Below are 27,588 nucleotides of genomic sequence, written 5' to 3' on the forward strand. Positions count from 1 at the left end.
GCTTTCGCCCGTTTTTCGACATTTGGGGTTATACCCAATTCAATTGCAGCAAGTGTAGCTTCAGAGAGAACATCTTGACACTTATTTCTAAAATGTTCAAGTTCTTTCAGAAGAGACTCAACATTTGCTGTTGCAATATCAATCGATATGGTACTAGATTGCAATATTTTATTTCGTTCGTCAATGGAAGCTAAAATTTTAAACCAAATTGTTGCAATGCTTTGAAACTTGAAAAATATCGTTTTAGAGCAACAGCTTCAGAATGACCTTCATTTGATAATTTCCCAGTCAAAATTACATCCTCTAAAGCTTTTAAAACACTTGGAAGCTTCTGAGCAACCTGTCTAACCGCGTCGATTCTACAGCTCCAACGACTTTGAGATAGACCATAAAGAGAACAGCCAGTTTTTTCTAATAAAATTTGCCATCTCATTGGGCTTGAGCTAAAAAAATGCAAATAAACGCTCCAAGTTTCCAAAATATATTGTACTTTCCGAACAACATTTAGCTGCATTTACGCCCACTACATTCAGTGAATGTGCTGCACATTGGGAATAAAGAGAAGTTTCATTTTCTTTTTCAATAAAAGACACAACACCTATTTTTCCACTCATATTTGCAGCATTGTCATATCCCTGACCTCCGCAGTCTTGTATGTCAATTTCTAGTTGATTGAAGCGTTTTAATAATTTTTTTGCTATTTCTTCTCCAGTTTTATGATAAAAATGAAGAAATTCTATAAATCTTTCAAGAATTATCCAATTTTGAGTTAAAGAATCTCTGAAAACATATCGTAGTATTAAAACATTTTGTTCGATATGTGACGAATCTGGAGCTGAGTCACAAATTATTGAGTAATAAATGGACTTCTTTCTTTCGCTTAAAATTTTGTTTAATACAAAATTACTGCAAAATGTCAATGAATTCATTTTGAGTTTGTCACGATAAATAATGGGCCTGAAGTCGTTGGCCGGTGTTTTGAGATTCTTTTACCTTTTGTAAATGTTCTTTTAGTATGGGATCATAATGCGCAACTAATATCCCCAGAAAGTTCCCATTATGTGGATTACCAATTTGTTGATTAGCACCACAAAATGATAAATTTCTGAACGCTAAAAATAAAATTACATGAAGCAACTTTTTAAGCAATTCATAAAATTTTTTGTTTCGTTAATAACTAAATTCTTTCGTTGTTTACTCCGTTACCAGTTAGAGATCGTTCTAATTGCCTCCAGGATAAGTAGCACTCTTTATGAGATCGCGATTTTTCATGATCAGGCAAACTTGTATATAACATTTGTCACTTTTAATTTTGGAGGACAAAACTCTTCTGATTTACTTAAATCGCTGACAAGTTTACTTTTTGTATCATTGCTAAATAATAGGCAGGGAACACAATATAAGGCTTGTTTGCTTGAACTCCAGCATAACCAGTCTCGAACTAACTGATCACGGCCATTTGATAACTGAGAATAAAGTAAATATGAAGAAAATTTTCTACCTTTACAATCTTTTGGCATTAACTTGACCATATCATTTAACTCAGATTCGGATTTTAGTCCTTTAACAACTATTAATTGCCGATTTACATCACTAAAAAAATTTAGCCAAGTACCTGGATCTTCGTAATTTATAACTTCGGTAGCTTCTAAGTTGGTAGTCGCTTCAGCTTCACCTCCAGTTGAAGTAAATTCTTCATATATTAAATCGTTGTTACCAACTGCATCGGTTGTAGTGCTGATTGTTGTTTCAATTTCAGATCCAAGCAACTTTTTTTTCTATATCTTGAAGGTTTAAATTGTCCCTAGCGTCTATTTCAGTGTTCACTTCAGAGTTAGCTGCTGCAGATCCAGGTGAAGAAGATTCTTTATTACTTTTGTCAGCAGTTAAACTATTAGCACATTGTTTACTTGAAATTTCAATATCGTAGTGTTCTTCCATCTTCAAATATTTCAGTAGTAAATGCTGTTTTTAAAATCTTATTTTGCCTTCTCACGATCCCTTTTCTCCTTTTTTGATTCCCAGATTTATGATGATACATTTCTGTTGGTCAAATTTTTATTATTAAAAATATAATTTTAATAATTAAAAAATCAAATTAATAAGAATACGTAATTTCATTTTTTAGTGCACGGCCTACACTATACAGGTGCACATTTTACAAACAATAACAAAACCTTCGTCTATCAAAATAATAACAAGAACGAAGCGTTCTGGCAGGGAACATTACTGTGAATGCAATTACTAGCTAGCGCAGCCAACTGCAAAACAACCTTGCACGAACGCCTATTGATTTCATCACCCGCTATAACTACAGCGATCCGTGCTGAGAGAATCGGTGTCTTCCGGACACTCACGGCGAACTAAATAGCGTAGCCGTCTGTCTAAAACAAAACACAGTATCATTCTCGATATGCCATTATTATTTATCATTGTTGTATTATTATGAGAATTAAAACCATGCATTATAAACAGTTATGTGACACGGTCGGGCCCTTTTCGATGCCGGACCCGTGACAAAAGGTTCAGATGTCACTCCCCTCTCGGCCGCCCTGGTTATAACTATTATTTAATATATATTGCAATATGTCTTGCGCGTTATTTACATTTTTTGGTCCAAGATCAATTCTCGTAACAAATCAATTTCCTGGATTAGGTCTTCATTTACATCTTTACTATAATATTTTACAAACTCCCTTGAGCGGTTTTCTGGTTCATTTTTTTCTAATGTTTTTATATCAGTGATTAATTTAAAATAAGAAATAACATTAGGTATATTTTTTAATCTCTCATCTCTTTGTACAATAACAGTATCAATCACAATTGAAAAAGTGACATCTAAATTCCTCTACCGGGTTTAGTAAAACTTCATCTTCTGCTAGTTCGGAAAATAATATTTTTCTTTTTCGAATTCTTTTTTCAGGGAAGTCTTCGGAAATATTCAAGTTTCGTGCTATAATTTTTGCATTGTCTAAAAATTTGTGTTAAATTTTTATATCAAAATTTAACACAATGTTAAATCATTGTGTTAAATTTTGATCTTAAATTTTGGATTTCATTTTTAATTTTATTCACTAAATTAAAAGCAGAGTCAAGAACAATTGTTTTTGCTTGAAATAGTTTGTTGATACTATTAATTTTTGACAATATTGTAAACCACACCGATAAGCGTAAAATAAATGGCATTTCTTGTAATGAATCTAGTAGACTTTTAGCTTCGGATACTGCTGTGTTATCGTTAATTGCACCAATAAATTCTTCTAAAGCATTATAAGTTTGTTCAAATTGTGTATACACTGCTTTGACTGCGTCTACTTTGGCTTCCCATCGAGTATCACATAATAGTTTAAGCATAATATTTAAATGCTTTTGTATAATTTTCCACCTTTTTGTAGATGCCGAAAATACGCAGCATAAACGTTGCAATATTCCGAATTTTTTTTTTACAATATATACTACTGAAAGCAGCATCACAAATTATCAAATTAAAAGAATGTGATAAGCAAGGTACATAAATTGCATGAGGGTTTAAACTAATTATTCTAGATTGTACGTCTTTATATGTTCCCTTCATATTCCCTTCATAATATCTAAATCAAGCTCACCTATTCTTTTTAAAAGCGAATTTGCTAGTCCTTCACCAGTCACATCAGTTACTTCAATAAATCCCATAAATGACTCATTTATAATTAATTTTTTGTCTACAAAATTTACATATCTAATAATTATTGAAGTTTGTTCCTTGTGAGAAATATCAGGAGTACAATCCATTTGGATACTGTAATATAGGCTGCTTTTATATCGTCTTTAATTTTTATTAAGGACTTCATTACCTAATGCAGCAATAATTTCCTCTTGAAATCTATGCGCCAAATGATGCACAATTCTTTTTTTTTCGTATTTTTAATTCTGTTTACATGATCCATTAGCACAGGATCATAGTTACTTAATAATTCTATTAAACTTAAAAAATTTCCATTAGTCGGCGTTCCTATTGTTTCATGGGATCCTCGAAATGACAGATTATTACTTGCTAAAAATAGAATTACATCTACAATTCTTTGGAATAGTAATTTTAGACGTTCCGTTTCTTTATTTATATTAATTTGATTTGTTCTGTCAACAGTCGAACATAAATTAAGCCTTTTTAATAATTCTTGCCAGGCAATAAAATAATTAAAGTGACCAACAGAAAGCTCGTGATCTCGAATTACAGATGACAGTTTTCTCCATTTATTAAAACTATATATAAATCGTGTTGATTGATCTTTTCCTCTTCTTTTGGAAAATAATACACAACAAAAGCAAAATACTGAGTCTTGAACTTTTGAGTAAACTAACCAGCTGCGAAGCTGAGTTTCACCATTTGGCATTTTTTTTTTTTTTTTTTTAAATAGTACGATGTAGAAAATGATCTACCTTCAACATTCTTAACGAACGCGTCTTGATGATGTTGTTTAAGTCCGGTTTTAACACAAAATAATCTAAATTTATCAGTTATAATATTTGGCCACAAACCTGGATCATTTATATTCACTTGATCACCATCGTTATTATTGTTTTCATCGCTATTTGCTGAATCCAAAACGTTTGTATAATCAGACGCGTCTTTTTCGACGAATCCCACAGTTTCTACATTTTCGTTGAAAAGTTGTGTAGCTTGTTTGGAGTTTTCTTCTTCAGTTGAAGTTTGAATCGCAACTGCTGAAGTCGTAGCAATTTCGTTGTCAGATTTATTTTGTACCCATGAAAACAAATCTACTTGTGACTTTTTAAGATTTTGCTTTTCTTCTTTTTTCTTTTCTGCTGATTTCCTTTTTTGACACCCAGAGGGATGCTTTCTTGGCATGGACATTATGGGTTAGGCTTTGCCTGTTGAATAAGTAAATAATATTAAATATTTTTACCCCATGAATTAACAAAAAGTTAAATATGTACATACTTTTTGCAATATTGCAAAATTTTAGAAACACTCAAAAAAGTCTATTTTTTTCGTTTGTTTACTTCAATACATCAGTTTCACCCTTATCTATCACCATTAACTGAGTTGAAATTAACGTAGTTGAGATCTAATCACGTGCAGACAACACTTCATAATCCTGAATATTGATAATACATTTCACATACCTTTAAAAAAACAATTTACCATATTTACTGGAATATAACTGGTCCTCGCGTATAACTCGCACCCCTGATTTTACTCTGCGAAAAAAAGAAATTGAAAAGTTTCGCGTAACCTCGCACAGAAAAAAAAAGTTTAATCACGTTCACCTCATGGTAATAGTGACTCGCTTCCCGTGGCAAACCACGCGCCCTCCATACTAGCCAATAGCAGACGCAAGTAAAAAGCAGGTCGTTTTATTGTATCACTGAATAAGGTACAAACATTTGCAGTCTGTGTAATATATTTCTCAACAAATAGTGCAATTAGAGACAGCTTGGATAAAAATGGCACTAACTAATGAATTGCATGTCCCTTCCCCTACAAAACTATGCTATTTAGCTGCAAGCGAAACCATATACTGCACTGTCAAACACTAAAAACTAGATGTGTGAGAGTCTGTCTCTCCCCCCTCCCCAGCTCAAATGCAGAGCAACAATAAAAATCAACAGAAAGTGTTAAAATTCGTAAACGTGTTAAAGCTAGGAAATATATAGTGAATATTGTTATGGCACTTTCAGATATTGAATTTGGTTGAAGAGAATTAGCATTTCAATTCAAAAATTGTCTGCTGACTTTTATCTTTGACTCGCGCGATCTTTTGTTAATACCACACACCAATCATATGCACATATCTTTACTGGCCTAGTACCATGGCTGTCTGTTCATTAGTCATTCGTGAAGGATTGTTCATTAAGTATCTCAAGTCTTGTAAATTACTGCTAATTTTTGCTTGAAATAATGGGAAAGCAGATGGTGCTATTTGAGTAGGATGCACACAAGGAAACTGCTCTCTAGGCAGGAAATAGCAATTGCAATAATGCGGGGATTTTACGAAAAAAACTGAAAACTTTAGTTTCCGAAAATCAATGTAAAGGAAATTTGCTTTTATATCTAATAAGTTAAACATATTAATTGACAATAAATACTTCCAATCCATATTTTAATGACTTACGATTTAATAAAATCCAAATCCAAATACACTTTAGAAAACGGATACGTTCTTTACGAAACATGAAAAGATATATCAAATGATGGTAAAGGAGTCACGCCACGTCTGGATGCCTGACGAATAACGCAACAACTGAATTGGACAAAACTTGTACATCAGTATATCGCGGAGATATATCGATGGCTTGGAAATAGGATGTTTGTTCCTAATTTTTTTATTACTTATTATTATGAAACAGTTGGTAGAGGAGTTTAATTAATTATTGCATTTTTATTTGGTATAGCTGTACTTAATAAAACTGTATTATATTAAGTTAAAATATGTGTCAGCGAAGATGTTTGAAATGTATTTTTTTATTTAATTATTTTTTTAAGATGAGCCCTGGGTTACGTGCCAGAAAAAAGTCATTGGAGTGCCACGTTTGGCAGGCATGTTAAGGGTTGTCCACCCCTGCTCTAGACTAACCATATATAAAGCATATAATAAATATTTTTTCAACGGTTTCGATAACGAGCCAAATGATATAAATGTGTAACAGATTAGAAAAAAAACTAATGATGAATCAGGCATTTTAGGGTGAAAACGAAATCATGTTTGTTAATTTTTATACACTGCATAAACTCATCAAAAGGGTTAAGTAAAAACCCTAATACACAGAGATATTATTATTACCGGGGAGAAGGAAAAATAAATAAAAATAAAAAATACGTTTCCGCAAATGTGAACCGACTGTGCCCACTCGATCGTGGGACCCGGGTGCATTGCACCAATCGCACCCCCGAGATGGCCGCCCTGCCTGTAGACCAGGGTTTCTCAACGTTTTTTGGATCATGCCCCACCTCAACGTCTCAAAGATCTTGATGCTCCTCCTCTAGCATAATAACTTGGCTGATTATTATGCTAGAGGGGGGAGCATCATCAAGATCTTTGAGACGTTGAGGTGGGGCATGATCCAAAAAACGTTGAGAAACACTGTTTTAGACTTCAGTGTGTGTGTGTGTGCTCGGAATGAGAGCATGTAAGTACTAGTTGATGTGACGGTAAGGAGTGAAACAGCGTGTTTACGTTGCGCCCTTCACAGGATAAAGTAGAACTAGAGTGACTGAAGAAACGATTGTCGTGTGGTCTAGCACAACGCTTCCCAAACTGTAGGCTGCGGCCCCCTTGGGGGCCGTAAGTTTTGTAAGACGAAGTAGATTTTTTTAATTAAATTTTTTTTAAAGAAAGTATTTAATTTTTATTATTTATTCTTTCTTTTTTTGTTCCTTTTTATATTTTAATGGAAAAAATCACTTGGTTCACAAATTTTGCTTCTTGCTTATTTCGGCGATTCATAATATTAATGAATATTAATAAATATATGCATATTCATATAAGTTTCATTTCAAAGGTATTGATAAGAAATACAAAAAAGATTACAAACACAAAATCTTGAATATAAATTGTATTGAATATAAATACAATAAATTTTATAAAGCCCTGTGTAGCTCAGTGGAAGTGGCGCTTGCGTCCTCTGTGCTTGGTCGCTTGAAGTCAGACTTAAGTTCAAGTCTAGTCGCCGACTGGAGGACCTCGACCGATGACTCGACGACTTCGACCGATTCCCGAGTTAGTCGATCTCTGGCACGGGCAAGCGGGTTTTTCCATCCGGAAACTCGGGTTTTTCATCCCGTAAACTCAAGAAAATCGACCGTAGTACCCACATTATTTCAGACAGTAACATAACATATCTTGTTAGGGTTAGGTACCAAGAGATGGCAGCTCTTGTTTGCCAGCCTCTTCATCGGTGGCTACTATAATTAGTGATAGACATGGGCCAGCTATCTCTGATTGGCTACTGGTGGAGACTGAACTGCCCACTCAGTGTCCAAAAGCTAGATAGGCAGAGCCGGCGCTAGGGTCTTTGACGCCCGCATGCAATTTCTATCTAAGCGCCCCTGTAATGATTCGGTTCTTTTACGATAATAAAAATTTAAATTATTTGTAATTTCTTAAATAAATTTTGACAGAACAACCACACGTTGGTTCGCTAAATGTAACGAACCAGGAGTGTTGACTAGGCAGGATAATCGTTAAAAACCCGTATATTCAAAAAATTCTCAAAAGTTAAAGCGAATTTTGATAAAGCCACTTCACTTTAATCGTTGAATATAATGATACAGGGATTATAGCCTTCTCACCGACCCGAATCGCTAACAAAATTAAAATGAATTTTAATTAAAGTTAAAATTTATTTGAACTAAAGTCTAAAAAATTCTTGCATCTTGCATTCTTAGTAACTTGTAATAATTTTATACGTGTAAACTATCTTTTAGGAAATTAAAAGAAACTCAAGATAGATGAGAAAATAAGAAAAAAATTCAGAAATAATTAGAACATTTAATAAGTATTCAAAAAATAATATCTTTACAGAATAACAGAAAATAAATTAAATTACATAAATATACTTGAAATTTTTTTAATTAAAATTTTCGGGGTTTTGCTTTCATATTCACAAAATTAGAAATAATGGTCTAACGTCTAATTCCGCACATACATCATTTTCAATAACTATTAACGCCAAACTAACAAGCCTTTTTTGTGACATACTTGTTCTTAAGTAGGTTTTAATCAATTTCAACTTGGAAAAGGAACGTTCGCCGCTCGCTACACTAACAGTTAAGGTTAATAGTATTCTTAAAGCAATTGAAAAGTTAGGGAAATATAAATTATTGGACACAATAAAATAAGAATATAGAATGAGCTTTTGAATATTTAAATTATCCTTCCGAAAAATATCCCGGAAAGCACATAACTCGTCATATAGTTCTATTGCATTTATGTTTTTATTGTCGCAGTCCTTCAAGAGCATCTCTAAATCGTCACAAATTTTTCGTAAATCTTCGTTATTAATTTGTAGTAATCTATACAAGAAATTGAAATTATCATATCTTTTAGTTGTTGAAAAGGTTCTATTAACGAACACATTGCAACGTCTAGAAGTGCATAAAACACATTCACTCTAAATTTATCTTCTGGCGATTGTGGCGTTTCGTCATGATGCTCGTAGTCAAATTGTCGTGTCTTCTTTCGTCGTCGAACTTTCGTACCAGTTTTAAATTCTTGTTCTCCATCCACCTCTTCACTCAGTTATTTTGCCATTTTTAGAACTTCTTTAAAATTTGTATCTGATCGATACTCTTGTAAGAATATTTTTATGTTTTCGATAGATTCTAAAGCAAGGGTAATGTTCATATTTTTGTCTTGAAGCATTTTACTCACAGAGTTTATTCTGTTAAGTAAATCATACCAAGTTATAAGAGAGCAAATAAATTTGTAGTCCTTTATTTTAGCACATAATGTTTGTGCTTCATGCTGAGTTTCTTTATTAAAATTTTCATTATTTAAAATTTCAAAAAGTGCATCATAAATTTCTCCTAACTGATATCGTAGAGGGCGGATTGCATTAATTTTACTTTCCCATCGCGTTTCTGATGGCTGTTTCAATGTTAATTTTTTTACGGACTTTAAAAGGATTGCCCAACGTTTGTAAGAGAATGAAAAGAATTGTATATTTCTTGAATAACTGCAAAGAAACTAATTGTATCTGCATTCACTTTGGCTGCATCGTTAATGATTAAATTTAGAGTATGAGCAGCACATGACACGTAAAAAGCCAGAGGATTTTTGTTCAAAAGCAAATTTTGGAGCCCATGTTTGCCCCATTGTCATACCCTTTGACCTCGCATGTCTTCAATGGGAATGTTCCATTTTTCCAGTTGTTCCATTATTGTTGCACATAAACCACGTCCTGTGGAATCTGATATATCTGCAAAACCTAAAACGTTTTCCCTGATCTTGACAATCTCATTGTCACAGGAAACAAAGCGAATAATAATGGTCATTTGTTCTGTTTTACTTGCATCAGGTGTGCAGTCTAAAATTATGGAATATTTAGATTTTAGAATTGATAATAAAATTGTATCCCTGATTGCGTTACTTAAAGTTTCCAATATTTCATTTTGACTGTCTTTACTCAAACAGTGTACTCTATTGTTTCGTTGTAGGGCACTTTCAACATGATTTTCCATAACGGGATCAAACTTCCCAAACAGTTCGACTAATTTTAAAAAATTACCATTATTTCTTTCATATAATTTATCAGCTGATCCGCGAAAAGCTAAATTTCGGCTACCAACGAATTTTATAATTTCAATCAAGCGTTCTAAAACACTCGTCCAATGTTTCTTTTCCATTTCATACATGCTTTGAGTCTGGAAATCAATAGTAGTTTTGTTTTTTTTAATTTTTATCAAGTTCCTTCCATTTTAAGAAATTTTTCATGTGAGTTAAACTAGTCTCATGTCTATGTAAAGTTGTACTTACATTTCTCCAATCGTTATAACCTTCTACAAGACTACTTGATTCAGTAGGTGCGACAAGTTTGCAACAAAAGCAAAAAACAGAATTTAAAGTTTCGGAATAAATGAGCCATGTTCTTGGCACAAGCTCCTGTTTTCCATTTTTCTATTATAATACGTATCGCCAAATTTACGACCATATGTATCTCTGGGATATATTATGTTTTTATTTTGAACAGGCCCCCATTTCAATTAAAACAACTTGTAATTTTTCATCAATATTTCCCCGTTCACCTGGATCTTCTGAATTCACAGAGACTAACAATGTATTAGTTTCGTGGTCAACTACAACTAAATCTTGTTGTAGCTGTCTAAATGCTAACTATTTTTCACTTAAATCATGTTCAATTATCTTGTTCAATAGTTGCAATAGTACCTTCATGCAAACTGCATGATGTGCACGGTTCTTCAACTCTGATTTCTGATGTATCGAGTTGGTTATAATCTGCATCAGAATATTTTAATATTTTAACAACTTCATTAAGAGTCCCAGTTTGTTTCTTAATATCTGCTTCTTTCGCAGCATGACGCTTATGATTTTGTGCACCGGATAACTTTTTTTTTTATTTTTGATTCCATTTCTATTTTATACCCACAAGTAATTATTACACAACACGACACAGAGACGAAATAATAGTCCGCACTGCGCTACTGTCAGTAGCCTACTGAGATGCGTACCATATGACTGGTTAACTAGCAACAACTGTTTTGTACGAAAATTCGTTTCTGCGCATAAAAATTGTTCACCGTTTCACTTTAGATAGACTGCAGCAGACACAACATTCTGCAGGCAAGCATTTAGCCTGCTCTAGCTGCAAAATTGTAAACAGCCGGCTGATCAAAGAGGCTGCAATATACATTTTTTTTAATTTTTAATCAGTGTATACGGCCTCATTTATTTTAATATTGATCATTCTAAGAATTATTTTGTTTTTATGATAAAAATATTGTTTCTTAAAAATTAACTTATGAACCGTTCCCTGGCGGCGGCACCCCCATCGTAGTAGCACCCACATGCACCGCATGCTCTGCATGCCCGCTTCCGTCGGCCCTGTAGACAGGGTTAAAAGGCCTCGCCTACTCCCTATAAGGGAATAAAAGGCATTAGCTGATTTATTTATTTATTTATTTATAAATATTATAATAATATATGTCTATATTATGATTTTTTTTCGATGGGGGCTGAAATATTTTAATTTTTCCAAAGGGGGCCTTGGCATACATAAGTTTGGGAAGCACTGGTCTAACAGATGGGAGAATGAAAGGAAATGTGAATTCGGAAAGTATGAAAGTGAGAGAAACTGGAAATAAGGATAAGGTATTGTATGGAGATTCGTTGATAAGAGGTATACTTAATGAGCAAGTGACAAAAGCATGTTTCCAAGTGCGAAAAACATGGATGTTAGTGAGGCTGTTAGTTTGAGGAAGAGAGTGAAGCGAAAGAGATAATTGTTGGAAGTTTATTTTGCACTTGGTTAGACTATAATAAATTTAGTTTAATCCTTTATCCAAGTATAAGCAAACAAAGTTTGCGCCTGAAAATATCTTCAGGACTGAGGTAAGGTGGTACATCCCTTGGCAACTCGTAGCAAAGGTGGACCAAGCTCTCGTCACTCCTTGTCTCAGTATCTTCCATAATGCAAAGCACATCTCCTTGCTGACATGTATACTGCCATGCATTAAGGGAAGGGCCACTACCCAGACCGGTTTCGACCTTTATTGAGGTCTCGTCAGTGAGAGGCAAACCCAGAGTGGTGATACTAAGGCAAAAGCAATGGAGAGGTCATATTTACCTATACGAGTTGCCAACCTGTGTACCACCTTATTATAATTGCTAATTATGGATAATTGTTATTGGAGGAACAAATTATTTGAAAGGGGAGAAATGTGCAATGAGAGAAGATATGAAAGAGGTTGCAAGAAGCAAAAATGAAGAGTAAAGAAGTAAAAATTGTGTCTCCTGCCTCGGTATGATAGGACAGAGTTGAGAAGAAGGGCCACGGTTGCCAATGAGTCCATGAGAAGATTGTGCAGGAGGAATGGTATGCAGTATATTGATGTATGGAGTGAATTGGATGGAAGTAAGGACTTACCGTATATAAGTCTGACGGACTGCATTTAAATGGTTTGGAAGTTAGATATTTGGAGAAAGTGTTGTTTAGTGAGAGTGTGGTAGTGTAAAACCAGGAAACCTAGAGATATTAGGGAGGATGAAATCAAACATGTGTCTGGCCACTCCTGTGATAAATGAGCGTGTGTATAGAAATGATTATGCAATGTTAAATGCGATTTCACATATTTCCGATTCAAATGGGTTGGCAATGACATTACCAACGTTGTAATGTCATTGCCAACTGTGTATGTTTGGTGCTGGTGGGGGGGGGGGGGGATGAGGAAATGCATGTACACAAATGCAAAACGTATCAGGAATAATGGAAAGGCGTTTTTGACACCGGTCAGCTCGACTTTGTCAAACCTTATAGGCATTAGTGTGACCTTGTTCATATGTTTACAGGTATGGAATGTAAAGGATATTGTATTTTCAGAGAAGATAGAAGGAACATGACAGGCGGCGTATTGTTGATGATAGCGGAAGAATTACAACCAACAAAATTAGAAGTTAAAGAGGATTTTAGGTCTAGGGGAGAGAGAGAGAGTTTTATTTGAAGCTGTCTGGTGTAAGATAGAGGCTAATAGGACAAGATATGTTGTTGAGTACTTTTATAGACCAGGGAGTCCACACGAATAGGTAGATACCATGTATCGACAGATTATTACAATCAGTGCAGGTCGAACAATTAATATGGGAGATTTTAAATCTATAGTTCGGAGGGAGGAAAGGGGACATGGCTAGATGGAAGTGGAATTGAAACAACAGGTTATAGAGGGGGCAAAAGATTTGAGAGTGTTAGATCTGATAATAGTATCAGAAGGTTTGTCTACCTATTAGCAGAGTGTCTGCCTATAACCAAGGTAGGCACTCTGCCTCCAATTGGGAAGAGTAACCATACAACGAAGGAAGACTACTCACAACCGCCTTGCTGACCGATTTCTCCGATTATCTGCTTGTCTAAACCGGAGTGCTATCCCGAATCAGCTATGATCTGACCTCGCGTAGAGCACAGCAACATTGGTATCTGCTTCTACTGTGCCCAGAAGGCTCCGCGACGGTTGTCTGTATGCTAGGCCACCGTAGTCAGTGTCCCTATCACATGCCACACGAGAGGACGTTTGAAATGGGCTCTACTTCAACTGTACTTAAGATCAATGGGGACCGGTACTGTTTACAGACTAGCCCCGATTTGCTCTACAAAGCGAAAGCGTACTCTGATTTGGAGAGAACTAGTAACACGTTTTCATTCCTTTAATATCAGCGAAAGGAACACTTATGGTGGAGGTAGTGTCATGGTTTGGGGGAGGAATTTCATTTGGTGGACGCATCGATCTGTATATACTTCCTAGTCGAACCATAAATGCTACAACTTATTGAAATGAGGTCCTGAACCCCCCCCCCCATGTTCGCCCGTATGTCGGTGCGACAGGAGAAGCATTTATCCTACAGGACAATAATGCTCGTCCTCAATCGAGCGAAGCTCGTGGACGTATGGACTAGCCAGCCAGGTCTCGTGATCTTAATCCTGTTGAGCATGCCTGGTGTGCTCTGAACCCCTTCCCCAAAACCTTGAGGAGAGCTTTGAAGAAGCATTGGTTCTCCTGGACATCATTCTGAATACAAAACATCGTTGAGAGTGTTGAGTTACTGTGAGGGACTGAAGCATTTTGACAATCTAATTTTGATCTCTTGCTTTTTGAACATTGTCTTTATGTACCCATTTGCTACTGATTTAAACTATTTATTTACAGTTTTTGTGTGTATTTCGTTAACATCTCATATTATACCACTTTTCTACGCACAAATGTATAAAAATTGCTCATACAGTTTTTGAGTTATCGTTGTTTTTTCTTTGTCCCTTAATTTATGGAAACCAGTGCAGTTAATCCTACATTTGCACGCACACACACACACACACACACACACACACACACACACACACACACACACACACACACGCACGCACGCACGCACGCACGCACGCACGCACGCGCACGCACACACACACACACACACACACACACACACACACACACACACACACACACACACACACACACACACACACACTGCCATATACCATCCATTAATAACATTTTTGTCTGTTAATTGCATGTGTTCTCGGAAATTGCGGAATGAAAAAAAAAAAAAAAAAAAAACTAGATTTTGGGAGAAACTTCCACTATCAACCTTATGAGATCGCCAAAATCATCGTCAGTTCTAATACAAAATATAGTAAAATACAAAGATTCGTCTGGAAATGATGAACATCGAACTCAGGTCTTTTCCAATTGGAGAGAGCAATATTCTGTGGCTCTTCCAACTGCCCTATGGAGTACGATGTCACAATTGTGTTATAAATATTAAATATAAATATATGTTATGGCAATTTGGTTCTAGTTCTATATTCAGTGTAACAGGAATACTTACAAAAGTACAAAGGAGGATATGCATTCGAAGTAAGAGAATTTATTATGATTAAAAAAAATCAAATGTAGTGGCATATAAGTGATCTCAGAGTACAACATTATATATGTTGTACTCTGAGATACGAAAGTTGTTAATCACCTTCTTTCTGAATAAAACAATTATAAATAATTGTTTTATTCAGAAAGAAGGTGATTAACAACTTTCGTATATTTTAATTGATATAATTATTCTTTTATAATTATAATGATACTTCTTTCCCTTTATTGTGCAATTTATTATTATAGTATAAAATTTGATTCGTGATGTTTCTGAAGGTATAGCTGAATGATTCTTGTAGTTTCTTTTGGTTCATCTGACCAAAGATTTTGACAATAAAATTTTTCATATAAAGTTCAAATTAAATGATCTAGTAACTTGGTTGGAAAGCTTCCTATGCTTATTTATATGTTAAAGATACCAAGAAATTTTATACTTAATTTTAATCCTTTTCCAAGTAGGCAAAACAAAGGTTTTTGCGCGTGAAATATATTCACGTCTGAGCTACTTGTATATAGAGGCTAATGATTTCATATCACTTGCTTTAGTATGTACCCCATAATGCAAAGCACACACCCCCTTTTGGGCGTGTATGATGCAATGCATAATGGGTAGGGCAACTACCTAGACCGGCTTTTCCCTGTATTAAGTGCGGGGTTACTTCTCCAAAAACTCGTGCGATCCCCCAACAATTAGCGACCCGAAGGATCAAAAACTCAGCGTTATTCCCCTCAGTAACAGCTCACTCTGTCACTGAGAAGAACGCTCAGCGTTTGGCTCTACCCAGTGGCAGAATCACCCCACCACCGAGCAGAGCCACCCATATTTCATCTGAGGGGTAACAGCAACAGCCGTGTCTCAGTTAACTTCATGAACTACAGCATTGCTATCCATTACTCCTCTACCTGGCTAACAGCAACAGCCAAGCCTCAGTTAGAACTTCATTGGCTACAGCATTGCCATCCATCACCCAAGTTTCCAACCGGTTTCGACCTTTATTGAGGTCTCTTCAGTGGGAGCCAGACCCGAGAGAGAGAGATAGCAGGGTTGAAGTAATGCAGAAGTCATATAAATCTCATATACAAGTAGACAAAAGGTGCTTCACCTTCTTAATAAAAATTTCTGGATGAGAGAAAGATGTGGGAAGTTTTTACCTTGGGCGTATAATACGTTAAAGATACCAATAAATTTTATACTTGGTTTAATCTTTTTCCCAAGTGAGCAAAGTTCACCTCTAAGCTACTTGTATATATAGAAGCTAAAGAATATATTTCACGCGCAAAACTTTGTTTTGCTTACTTCGGAAAAGGATTAAAATCAAGTATAAAATTTCTTGACGCGCACGCACGCACGCGCACACACACACACACACACACACACACACACACACACACACACACACACACACACACACACACACACACACACACACACACACACACACACGGAACAGACAAAATAGACATGAGCCAAAACATTATGACCAGCCAGACTGTACGGTTCTCCGAAAACATGTGGGTAGTGGTGGCAGTATCAAGATATGCGAGTTTCGGTCGCTGATCAGGACGTTATTCTATTTAACACATCAGAACACCTTCGGGGAGGTCTAGTGGAGTCAATTCCAAGAGGTTATTGCGGCCAAAGGAGGCCCATGACTCTAATGGGCAGGCAGTCACATCGTTTTGATAAGGTATGTAAGTCTTATCATGATCATGATAAGCTTACATACCTTTAAACATGATATTTGACACCGTTATCCACAACATCTAAAAAACACACAGTAATTGCACCTGTGTAAAAACAGAGTAAAATATATGACATTCGAAGTTTATGAAATTTATGGAAAATCTCGTAACACTCCAAAATACGCGAATCAATAATCAGATAGGATATAACAGTCTACAGAATGATCGAAATCAGCTATCTAAATTACAAAAGTTACATAGAAGAATTGTTTCAATAGCGCTTTGGAGGGTTAATATACACCAGCCAATAACCGAACCCCTTATCTAACAACCGAGATACATACTCGTATAGCATAACGCGACCCACCACAGCTCTTTACACAACCAGACGCTACAAGAAGCTCATACAATACGGCTGTGATTATTATTATTATTATTATTATTATTATTATTATTATTATTATTATTATTATTATTATTATTATTATTATTATTATTATTATTATCATCATTATTATTATTATTATTATTACTACTAAATAAATATTCAGTTATTAACGTCTATTTTTTTTTTCCTTAGGTTCATAGTTGTCCGTTCCCTGATAACCAGGATTCCATAAAATTACTCATATGGACAACCGTCTTGAGAAGCCCAAGATTCTTTAAGTGGATAATATTTATCAAGTTCAAGACTTCTGCTTCCCCCCCCCCATTTGAAAGGAGAATTCGTCTTCACTTTAGAAATACTAATTAGAGGTAACAACAGCAGTACGGATATTATTATCTATAATTATTGGGTTACAAAAACAGAAATACATTTATCGGAAAATTTAAGAGCACACGATATTATTTGATTGGAAAGACGATATAGAAGTATCGGTCCTTCCTTTCGGAAACTCATCATTTCTCTTCTCTGCAGAACAGACAAAGCGACAGGAGAACACACGCATTGACAAACACAGGAGACTATGGAGATTTATTATCCTATGATTACCCAAAATTTGGTTTATACGAAGCTGAATTGCTTTATTTCGCAAATAATCCTGAAAAACGTGTGTCACCATTCAAGAATAACCCCTAAGCTGCTTTTTTTCTTTTTCTTTTTTCATTTGTAGCTCGCCTTTTCTGTCAGGATTTCTGATGCATATATCTTAATTAAGAATATTTCAGAACATGTACATAAGTGTATAAACCTCACATACATATTTTAACTATAGCGATATGCCATGCAACATTGTAAATTTGCAATTGGCGAGAAATGTAAAAAATAGGACTAACCAATGCACTTTGCAGTGGTTAACAGAAAATGTGAAGTTCAGTTATTTTGCTGTTTTTATAGTTTACAATCGCCATTCCACATTCTTGTAGTCTTGTTCTAGAAATAGCATTATTATTTCATGAAAACCTCGGAGCTTACAATATGCATCAAATTTCTTCCAGGAACTGTAGGTAAATACTGTATTGCTATGGTTATAATTTCTGACCTTTCACAGCACCATTTGCGGAATTTGGATGAATTTCAATTCAGTTCGAGGAAATATGAATATTTTATTCGAAAATTACTGATGACAAGTTGGGATAAAATAACATAATTAAACGTTTCGTCACTGTTTTATTTTTGAATATAGTAAAAACAAAGCAAAACAGTACATAACAACGTTAAATGAATAAACCTATGACTTTGATGTGCTTTCATTTGTTATTATTTATTTTTGTTCATCGAATTAATTAAGTTAATAAATACAGTTCTGTTTCTTTTAACATTAATCGTAGTCATTTTGTTGCTCCCTCGAAACGAAGCCCTGAATATAACTCATCTCTATTACGTACAAAATAACATCAGCATAGAAAACAACAGCACGCTACTTACCGTTTTCGTCTCCAGAGTCTACAGCACAACGCCACGGATTGCGAAATCCATAAGCGTAAATTTCGGGTCTTGCTTTTTCTTTAAGTTGAATAAAGGGATTAGTGAGGGGAATAGAATAGACGCCATCGGAGGAAGATCTAACATCAATACGCAATACTTTACCCAAGAGAGATGTGCTGGTAAAAAAAATAATAACAAATTCCTGTCAAATATATTATATTAAATACTCAACCAAAGATGAATAACATCTGCGTTTGAGATAATTTTACAACTTTTGAACAATACCTAATCGTTTGCCACTTCTGAAATCGTTTGCGTCTTCTGAAACAGTAGCGCCGTGGCATTATACAACTTGAAATAAACTGCTAATAGGGCTTAAAAAAATAAAATTATAAAATTTATAATAATAATTATTTAGTGTAATTTATTTTATATGTATCATATTAATTTTTATATATTTGAAACATTTAGAATAACACAAGCTCTACAGCATATATAATCTTTGTAATCTGCGAAATTTCGATGAAGAGCATTCTAGAAAATAGCTTTTTTTTAAAAAAAAAAAAACTTCCTTGGGGTAGAAAGTTTCTCTGCCAGACTATCACATTAATTACAGTATAATAGACAAGGAGTTATATTCTTGACTCAAACTTTGTACATAGAGGCTGTTGACTTCACATTAATTGTTTTAGTATATCCCATAATTCAAAGCACGAAGTCATATACAAGTAGCAAAATGATGTATACCATATTTTTAAAATATTCTGGATTAGAAATAGTTATATATGGCAAATTATAATTTCCGTTTGGGCAGTGAGCCTTCTCATGATACGTGGCAACAGTCCGAAAGGAAGTCTGCTTTGCATTATGGGATACTAAGGCAACTGATGTGAAACAACCTCTCAATTTGTATAGATAGGCTGTTGATTGACTTCGCATTAATTGCCTTGTGTAGGCTTTCGACTTGGCTACTTGTGTAGCCCTACTCGTGAAGATATTTCACGAGCAAACTTTGCACGCTTACGCTTGGGTATAGAATAGACAGAAGAATATAATTTCTTGTCTATTATATTTTTACCTTCCTATGAGGAATTATCCAGGCCTTTCCTGGGAATTTATCTCTTAGAAACAAAAACAGTAGAATGTTTGTTTAAGGTTGGCCAACTTACTTAGGCAGGTCAGTGTGGCTCAGTGGAAGTGATGCTTGCATCCTCTGCGCTAGACCTCCCGAAGGTAGACTCAAGTCGCCGACTAGAGGAACTTTTACTAAACCCTGTTTCGACCGGTTCCCGAGTTAGTCGATCTCTGGCACAGACAATCGGGTTATTTCTCCCAGAAACTCGGGTTTTTCGTCCCAGAACCCACATTATTTCAGACAGTAACATATCCTATTAAGGGTTGGGTACTAAGAGATAGACATGGGCAAACTATCGCTGATTGGCTACCCCCTAAACTCAAGAAAATCGACCCCATAACCCACATTATTTCAGACAGTAACATATCCTATTACGGTTAGGTACTAAGAGATGGCAGCTATCTCTGATTGGCTACCTGTAAAGATTGAACTGCCCACTCAGCCTCCAAATAGGGTTAGATAGGGTTAAAAGGCCTCGCCTACTCCCAATAAGGGAATAAAAGGCGTTAGCTGATTTATTTTATTAACTTGGTTTGGCTTCACAAGAAATAATAAAATTCCCCTCCTCACAGTTATAATTTGCAACCACATTCCATACAGAATGATGCTTGGAGAAATTGGCAAGTTGAAGTGTGGTTATTTCTTATTCTCTGGAAAGCTGAATGCACTTTCTTTATATCCTTTTTCTGATGGAAAAATTTAGGCCTATTATGGCCTGTTACGACTACCTAATGCATCAACAAGTCTCTTCCTAGTTATCATTTTCCGGATAGTTTATAATGATATACTTGTTCCAAGATTCTTTTTATTTGCATTATTTTACAATGATCCATCTAACTGGGTTTATTTCATTATATTCTCTATTACTGCTTCTTTTAATTATTTTGTTATTTCTTCACTTCTTTTATGAATAAATATGGTATATTTTGTTGTTCTTCGCATGAATTTCGTTTTGGCTGCGAATGGTATTAGCATTATCACTGTAGAATCGCTCAATCCCGTGGCGCTTAAGACAATACTGCATAGATCAATAAGGCAAGAAGGGACACAAAAATGGACATTGAGCACTGCAAACTGGGGGGAAGTAGGAAACAAGGCGTATGCGCGGAAGCTTTCTCTCCTTGGAAACAGCAATACTCCTTATGTACAGTAATAATGAAACCGCGTATGTGCGAAAACGTGGATAACGAAATCGCGTATAACAAGAGTTACCCATATTTTACTTCTAGCGATTTCGACCTTTAAAAGCCATTGTTTTTGATTTTTCTGTGAGATGGTCATTCCGAAATCTTCACCTATTTCTTTTAAGTTTACAATAATTCCTGTTTTCTGTTGAGTTTTCTTCTTTGACTTTAGTTTCATTTCTCTTCTTTTAGCAATTAGATTCAGAATTTCACCAGTCATCCACTCGTTATTGGTCCTAACAGGGTGACCAAGAGCCTCATGAATGACATGAATGAATGAACACATGAATTATCTTAAAAAAATAATTAAAATAAAAACTGTTCCAGAAAAATCTTTGAACTCCAGTGTGAAAGGAAGGTTAGTTCAATAGTTCAAATGTTTTACAGCCAAGATATTATCTACCTCAGAAAAGCTAATCCAAATAATAAAGAAAGCAATCAAAAAATAAAATAAAAGAAAATAAAGAAAATAAAGAAAATAAAAAATCTCTTATTGTCACAATAATAACAGAGGTACATCACCTCGTTGGAATAAAAAGTCGTTTTTGTCAACTTTCCACAGTGTGAGCAAATGGCATAACATCTGAACAGTTTTTTATCATCTGTTTTGTAGGATAGGAAAAAATTCCCGACCCTCAAGTATGAGACAGGATAATTTGGCTCCCGTAAATACATAAATTCATGCTTTGCTTACTGTGGTCTAGAAATTATGTTGCAATTTTTTTTTTTTTAATATTATATATAAAATCAATTGAACACATTTTTTTCTGCCGATAAGAAAATGAAGATTTTAAAGCATCTGAAAGGAAAAAAAAAGAGAATCTAGTTAACTTTATTGTTTGTAATATTATATCTGTGTAGAATATCCTAGTTGAAAATATATCGCACTCATTTGCAGAATGACAGCAATGTATTTTGCCAGCATCACTCGGTCTATTCAAATGATATAACACAGCAATTCTGGATGGTCCGATTTCGGTTAAATTTGTTACATGTGATCTCATGAAAATGTACTCAGCCATTTCAACGTAAGGTTTCAACAGAAGAATTTAAAATTAAAGTTGTTGGGAAATGTGCTTTTGTAATCTTTAAAACAAATCATCACAAAAGATTCAATGGAAACATATGTTTTGATCTTACTATAGCTTTTTTTTTCTTCCCTCTCTCTCTCTCCTCTAATTTTGCTCATAACATTTAAAGGATTCAGGGAAATAAATATAACCTTATGAGGAGCTAAGAGTAAGGCAAGATGCTATTCCACTGATTTTCCGGGAGAGAGTTTATCTTCAGGCAGAGCCAGATTATAAACCATCCCATTTCCTTTTTTTTCCTGTCTCTCTCAAACTTAGAACACTACACGTATACGTAGTATACGTGTAGTGCTACTATCCAAAGGTCTGACTCATGCTTGTTACTGTGGTATTACTGCACGTACTAGCCACTAAATTAGAAACCTTTATACAGATGTACGTAATATACGTAGTATGCGTGTAGTGATCGAATTCGTTCAAATATTAAATCTGTTTTAAAAATCTAAAAATCCTTTCCAAGCTGTAAAACATGCTTTTTCTCCTCCATTTCCTTATTCTGTCGAATTTAATTGCATAATTTTACTCTTTGAAACGTTAAACCGACCAGAAAGAAAACATAATAGTGATATATGGGTAAAGACAACTTTTCCTCATCAGTTAGAGTTGGAAGATGTTTTGCGTTATCAATAAGTATTCATTCATCAAAATGAATGAATGAATATGGATTGCTCTCTCTCTCTCTCTCTCTCTCTCTCTCTGTGTGTGTGTGTGTGTGTGTGTGTGTGTGTGTGTGTGTGTGTGTGTGTGTGTGTGTGTGTGTGTGTGTGTGTGTGTGTGTGTGTGTGTGTGTGTGTGTGTGTGTGTGTGTGTGTGTGTGTGTGTGTGTGTGTGTCATTACTGACAGAGTAAAAGATCTCAGCGACAGATACGTTCTCTTCATAATCATACTGTCTAATTAAAAAAAAAATGAAGTAGAAGAAAGAAAATAAAATAAAAAATATATATCGATGCTGTTTACTTTAAAGTTTAAACTGTCATATTTTGACTTAAAGCTAACAAATAGTATCTATTAAAAGGAATGACTCACTATTATGTACCCAATAAAGAACCCGAAGAAAATTTAAATTCTGAGCCTGAAAATTATGTGTCCAAGACTTCTCTCGTTCTTTATCTTCCTAAGTGAACAATTACAAGCTCCAGTTAGAATATGATATGTTTTTAATATCCAAAACAGATAAACGAGGGAAGATTAATTATGATTCAAAATGTATTCGTCGCTATTTCAGATAAGTAATCTGATAACATAATTCATAATTTATAATTCATTTTTCACCAGTAACTTTTGGCTATATGATGAATTAGTTTGTTTCGTTTACATTTTATCTTTCTATTTGCAGACGATAAGGTATTCAAATACCTGCACACAAACACGTTACTATCCAAAGGCCTGACTCATGCTTGTTACTGTGGTATTGCTGCACGTACTAGCCACTAAATTAGAAACCTTTATGCAGATGTATGTAAACGTCAGTTACTCAACGTATATGCAAAATACTTGGTCACGTGAGTCACACGTGTTCTAGGCAACTATTTAAAAATGCCGCTGTCAGTAATCGTTAATAGTGCTGATCCCAAAGGGAAAATCAAAGGCTCCTTTGAAGTTCGATAAAGAGCTTATTGTGGGTGAAGCTGCGATTTTGAACACAGCAGCACTGATCGGTTTCTTAAAAGGTGAGATATATTCCGGGTGTTTAATCAGTGAAAAAAATAACCCACATTGCTTGTCTAGGAGGCATAACTGTAGTCCTAAGACAGTCTGTCAGGAATGAAATCGCTGTCATCTGAGAAGGCTTTGTGCAGATTAACAGAACTTTCTGTGTGCAGCAGCTGACCGAAGCATTTAATGAAGGCTGTTACCAACCCATATCTCACAAATTATGTGCAGCGAAATGAAGAGTCGTTATTGGCAGTTGCATGCTTATACGGAAACCACCGATTTATGTGAAGAACAGGAAAATTCGTCTGCAGTGGTGTCAGGAATACCGTGACTGGACACTGGAAGATGGAAAAGGGTCATGTGATCCGACTAGTCACAGTACACCTTGTTCTGCACCGTCAACATCTGTAACCCCCTTTTTTATTTTTAGGAGGAGTTCGTTCTTAAATTGCAATTTGCTGATTTTTATTCTCGTTTTTTATTATTATTACACATACAGAGTTACACAGTAAAGAATGCATAGACTCGCCGGGTTTTCACTCACACATGCAGAAACTCAAAATAAATAAATAAATGGTCCCATGAAGTAAGTGACGCCGTCTACCATGCTGCGCATGCGTATTATCACATATCAAAATGTCACATTTTACAGTACAACCAAAAGTGGTGTTATTTTTTGGTTCGGTTGCTGCGCAAAGGATATTCAGACAGACAGAGTTTTTTTGGAAATTACAGTTTTGGAAGCTGGTTCTGTGTTGAGGGAAATGGTAACCAGAAAGTGAATGTGCATTGACTTGAAACGATACCAAAAAGTTGTTTTACGTAAATCCATAAATTCTTCAGGATAATCGTGAACTACTTATTCCTCGGCTTACCTTATGCAAAACAGGTAGTGCAGGAATTACAAGCAAATGACAGACTACTGGCTAGTTATCGAGGCTAGATGAAATGATAGTCTCATCTCATGATCTTATAGATCAGTGCTTCCCAAACTTATGGAGGTAAAGGCCCCCTTTGGAAAAATTAAAATATTTCATGCCCCCCCCGAAAAAAAAATCGTAATACTGATATATATTATTATAATGTTTATTGTATTTATATTCAATACAATTTATATTCAAGATTTTGCGTTTGTAAGCTTTTTTTTGTGCTTTTTATGAATACTTTTGAAATGACACTTATAATGAATATAAGCTTCACTTCAAAGCAAATATTTACTAATATTTATTAAGCGCCGAAATACGCAGGAAGCAAAATTTGTGAACCAACACCAACGTGTGATTTTTTCCATTAAAATATAAAAAATAACAAAAAAAAAAAATAAATAATAAAAATGATTTAAAAAAACGTATTAAATTAAATACGTTTCTTTTAACATTAAAAAATCTACTTAGTCTTAAAACATTTTAAATTTCTTCATTATTTCAAGGCCCCCCCTCAATAAAACTTACGGCCCCCCAAGGGGGGCCGCGGCCACAGTTTGGGAAGCGCTGTTCTAGATCACCAGATTTTATCCTTCTACTGTAGATTCAGTTTTTGTAAGCGTACGTTCCATCTCACTCTTGTGTACTAAATAGAGGCGAAAGAAGTGGCCAAGCTGCATAGAGGAGTAATAGCTACATGTCAATCACTCCGGACCTGTTAAAGAACATATGGTGATAGATGGAGTATAGTGTTGCCAATTTAGCTCTTTTGGAGCTAGATCTAGCTCTTTTTTTTTTTTTTCTTTCCTAGCTTCAAAAATGTTAATCTGGCACCTAAACTTTGAAGATAGGTTAGCATTATTTCTTTGTTGTCACTCATCATTCAACAGTTGCAATCATCTAATAGAACCTTGCAAAAATAGTATCCCAGACAGTCAAATTATGCCAAAGGTAAAAATGCACCGAACTAAGTGCTCTGCAATTGTAAACAATATTCTAAGTGAACATTTTGAAGATCTAATTGTGGACATTGGAGATGAAATTTTCAGCTTGCTAATAGACGAATCGAATGATATCACAGTGAATAAGATTTTAGGAATGGCCATTAATTATAGTAAGAAATTCAACAAAATTATGCACACATTTCTGAGCATGGTGGTTCTAGAAAGGTGTGGTATTGTGGCTGCACTGAAAAAAGAGCTCTTGACCAAGAAACTGGACATTAAAAATCTCATTGCAATTGGTACAGACAACGCCAGTGTTATGGTTGGTGTCAATAATGGCGTTTATGAACTACTGAAGGCATATATTCCCTCCTTAATTTTAATTAGATGTGTATGCCATTCATTACAACTGGCAATGTCTCACTCACACTTGTGCAGAATCTCTCCCAGGAAAATTAGAATTTTTAGTTGCAGAAACGTATAAGTGGTTTTCACATTCTTCTTCAAGACAAGCAGCATACAAAGAGCTGTATCAAACTATCAACAAAAATGATGCTCCTCTGAAAATTGGAAGCAATTGTGCAACAAGGTGGCTCTCCATTGAACCTGCAGTAGACAGAATTCTCAGCCAGTGGTTGGAATTAAAAACTCACTTCGAAGTCGTGAGTGTGACTGAGAAATGTTACAAAGCTCAAATTTTGTGGGAGATGTACAAAGATGAAAGGAATCTGTTGTATCTTTTATTTTTGCATCCTGTTCTAGTTCAAGTTCAGTAAGTTAAAAAAAAATTTCGCATGTGACAGTGCGGATAGGATGAGATTACTTGAAGACCTTTCTGGTTTGATTCGCTCTATTGCTAATGTGTTAGTGCTACCATCATCCACAGTCGACCCTCTAGAGTCAGAGATTGATGACTACTTGGATCTCAGTCCAAATCTTGGTTACAGATTTGAAAAAAAAATTTCAGAGTTGATGATACAAAAGAAAATCATGCAAAATGATGAGCGAAATTTTAGAAGTAGAGCAAAACAGTTTCTTCTTGGTCTCTTCAAACAGCATAAGCAAAGGTTGCCTGAAAACTTGAATATTTTAAGAATGATGTCTTCTTTTTCTGTTGACAATATCCTAAAACATATAAAGGAACCTGTTACTCCCATCTTAGAAATAATGCTGAAAACAGAAAAAGATGTTGCTGCTGCTGACTACCACTACAATGCTATCCACTTAAATAAGTGGACAAATATAGAAAACACTGAGCTATTCTGGACCGAAGTACGAGAATATAAAGATGCATCTGGAATGAATCCATTTAAAGAAATTGCTTAGTGTGCAATAAATTTATTAATACTGCCAAATTCTAATGCGGAAATTGAACGAATTTTTAGTTCCATGAATGTAGTTAAAACTAAATTAAGAGACAAGATGGAATTGCCAATGCTGACAGCTATTTTGTCAATCAAGTGGCCTCAGGCGTAATAACAAGTGCTGTACAGACTATCATTTACCAGCATCTACACTGGGTAATATTGGAACGATGACCACATATAATAAAGCTGAAAATATAAGTGAAAACGTAGATGAATTAAGTGCAGAAGACCACATGGAAGGTATATTTAGCCACTTATATGCAAGTATCACTTCAACTTGAATACAGTAAGTAACTTAAAAGTATCAGCTACTACTTTTAAAATTTTAGCTACAAATTTTTATTTTTAACTCCTTTTTTGCTCTTTTTTTTAAGATTTAGCTGTTTTTAGTAATTTTCATTTGGCAACACTAATGGAGTAACGTTTTCATATTTGTTGAACCTCCACAAATGCAAGTAGGAGAAGGAAGCCACACGTTCCTGAATGTGTGAGTGAAAAATTTGATAAGTCTGCCTGTGTCAGTTTACGAAATATATCCTTTTGATACTGGTCGTAATTTTGCCGGACATTTACAATGGACTCATGTACTCACAAAAGATTGATTTTTTCTTCTCACAGAAAAAGCTATACTTGATTACAG

The 27,588-nt window shown here is 35.0% G+C and overlaps 1 protein-coding gene across 1 annotated transcript in view; it reads right to left on the reverse strand.

Annotated features, from left to right (window-relative positions):
• LOC150100274 (HHIP-like protein 1) overlaps nucleotides 1-27,588 on the reverse strand; it is a 159,669-nt gene that overhangs the window by 106,292 nt on the left and 25,789 nt on the right. The window contains exon 3 of the mRNA XM_090402622.1: nucleotides 18,648-18,823. Within this exon, the coding sequence (XP_090258748.1) occupies nucleotides 18,648-18,823 (176 nt within the window). The remainder of the gene's footprint in view (nucleotides 1-18,647; nucleotides 18,824-27,588) is intronic.

Source organism: Typopeltis vanoorti, chromosome 13, assembly GCF_054136105.1.
Source record: "Typopeltis vanoorti isolate ZY-2024b chromosome 13, IOZ_Tvanoo_1.0, whole genome shotgun sequence".
NCBI classification, from domain to species: domain Eukaryota; kingdom Metazoa; phylum Arthropoda; class Arachnida; order Uropygi; family Thelyphonidae; genus Typopeltis; species Typopeltis vanoorti.